Source organism: Otolemur garnettii, unplaced genomic scaffold (assembly GCF_000181295.1).
Source record: "Otolemur garnettii isolate 467f Iridium unplaced genomic scaffold, OtoGar3 scaffold00032, whole genome shotgun sequence".
NCBI classification, from domain to species: Eukaryota; Metazoa; Chordata; class Mammalia; order Primates; family Galagidae; genus Otolemur; species Otolemur garnettii.
This window is the reverse complement of record NW_003852427.1, coordinates 2,538,629-2,540,746: the sequence shown is the minus strand read 5'-3', so window position 1 is coordinate 2,540,746 and position 2,118 is coordinate 2,538,629. Positions and strand designations below refer to the sequence as shown.

Here is a 2,118-nt window from a genome sequence, read left to right as displayed (position 1 = left end):
TTTTTTTTTTTTTTTAGAGACAGGGTCTTGCTCTTCCTCAGGCTGATCTTGAACATGTTAGCTCAGGCAATCCATCCTCCTCACCCTCCCAGAGTGATAGAATTACAGGAGTGAGCTAGTCAGGCAATCCACCCAGCTCAGCCTCCTAGAGTGAGCCCCTGTGCCCGGCCTAGAGTTCAGTTTTAAATATGAAATACAAGCTGTAATAACTTAAGTTTAGAAATAAGGAAATAAGAAATAAGCTGCTGTTGTTTATTTGGATCATGGCACATAGAGCAACATCAAATTCTTTTTTCTTAGTTATTTTACAGTGAGTTGTAATTTTGCACGATGTTTTTAGAGGGGAACAAGTTTTCTTTTACCATGAGACAGTTGATTACCAATTTTTATACTAATAACATTTTAAAGGCAGGAAAAAGCCTCTGATTCTTAGAAAGGAAGAGTTTCAGAATGATGCTTAAGCTAGAGCAATATTTGTAGAAGAAATAAAAATGATAAATTTTTTAATGTTTTTATCCCAACCAGTTCAATTTGATATAACTAACAAAGTTTTAATAGTTTGTTGATTACAGTAAAGTATTAAAGTCCAGTCTAAGCTGTAAACTACAGACTGATGAAGTTATTTATTTTTTAAAAAACATTGTAACCTAAATACATTCTTGTCACAGTAAATGAAAAATGGTAATGAGTTGTACCATCTTAATCAGAACATATTCACTTTTAAGCTAAAAGTTCTTTTCTAATTATTTGTAAGACCAGTAATAATTTACACTAAGGTAGAGTATAGTTTCAGTATTCATGATTCTTCACCAAGTTCTGAAAATAATAAACTAATTTTATTTGATAGTAATTAGCCATAAAATATGCTACACATGAAAAAATCCCGCAGTGATGAAACAAAGTATCCTGTTAGAGCCCAGGATGGTGGCTTAATGCCTGTAGCGGTCTGGGAAGCCAAGGCAGGAGGATCACAGGAGCTCAGGAGTTTAGAGACCAGGCTAAGCAAGAGCCAGACCCGTCATCTCTACTAAAAGGAAAAATTAGCCGGCCGTTGTGGTAGAGACACCTGTAGTCTCAGCTACTGGGGAGACTAAGGAAGGAGGATCGCTTGAACCCAGGAATTTGCAGTTGCTATGAGCTAGGCTGACACCGTGGCACCCTGTCTAGCCTGGGCAACAGAGTGGACTCTGTCTCAAAAAAAAAAAAAATCTGCCGGGCGAGGTGGCTCACGCCTGTAATCCCAGCACTGTGGGAGGCTGAGGAGGGAGAATAGCTGGTCGCCTGAGAGAAAGTGAGACACCGCCCCCCCCCATGAAAAAAATGGAAAAACCCAGCGGGGCGCTGCGGGGCGAGCACCTGTAATCCCAGCAGCTTCCGAGGCTGAGGCAGCGGGATGCCCACAAGCCCGGGTCTGAGTTGTAGCGAGCTACCAAGAGGCATAGGGTGGGATTGTGTCGCAACAACAACAACAACAACAAAATCTTTTTTATTAACTTTGACAAACTTTAAAAGTGAAGAAACTGCTGTACACAAGAATTTGGCTTTAAAATTAAGAAATCTAGCTAAAATATTTTAGCTTGAGAAAGTGAAACCTAATTCTATGATTTTTCTCAGTTGCTAATTAAAAAAGAAAAGCACTGCATGACTTATTGCTAGACTGAACAGTGCATGTGCTTACTATGCCCCATAGCCTTGAAAGGATACATAAAAACCTGGTAACAGCAATTAGTAGAATGAGAGTAAGACTGATTTTCCCTGTCTAAAGGTGATTCATTTTATGGTAAATATAATAAATTTATGTTAGACATGAAGCATTTTCTTTCCCTACTGGGACTATTTGGAGTTGGATTATAGGAAAAAAACTAACTGACTCATTTTCTATTGTAGGAGAAGACTGATATAGAAGGGACCTTATTTGTATATCGAAGGTAAGTTTTTTTTTAAATATATATGTATAGGGCGGTGCCTGTGGCTCAAGGAGTAGGGTGCTGGCTCCATATACCAGAGGTGGTGGGTTCAAACCTGGCCCCAGCCAAAAAATATATCTATTTATATATGTGTGTACCTATATATAGGTGTATATATAATATATATATATATATTTTTTTTTTTTAATCT

General features: G+C 38.1%; 1 protein-coding gene across 1 annotated transcript in view; it reads left to right on the top strand.

Annotated features, from left to right (window-relative positions):
• Positions 1–2,118, top strand: part of DCP1A (decapping mRNA 1A) — a 60,965-nt gene that overhangs the window by 1,668 nt on the left and 57,179 nt on the right. The window contains exon 2 of the mRNA XM_003789388.3: positions 1,888–1,928. Coding sequence (XP_003789436.1) covers positions 1,888–1,928 — 41 coding nt within the window. The remainder of the gene's footprint in view (positions 1–1,887; positions 1,929–2,118) is intronic.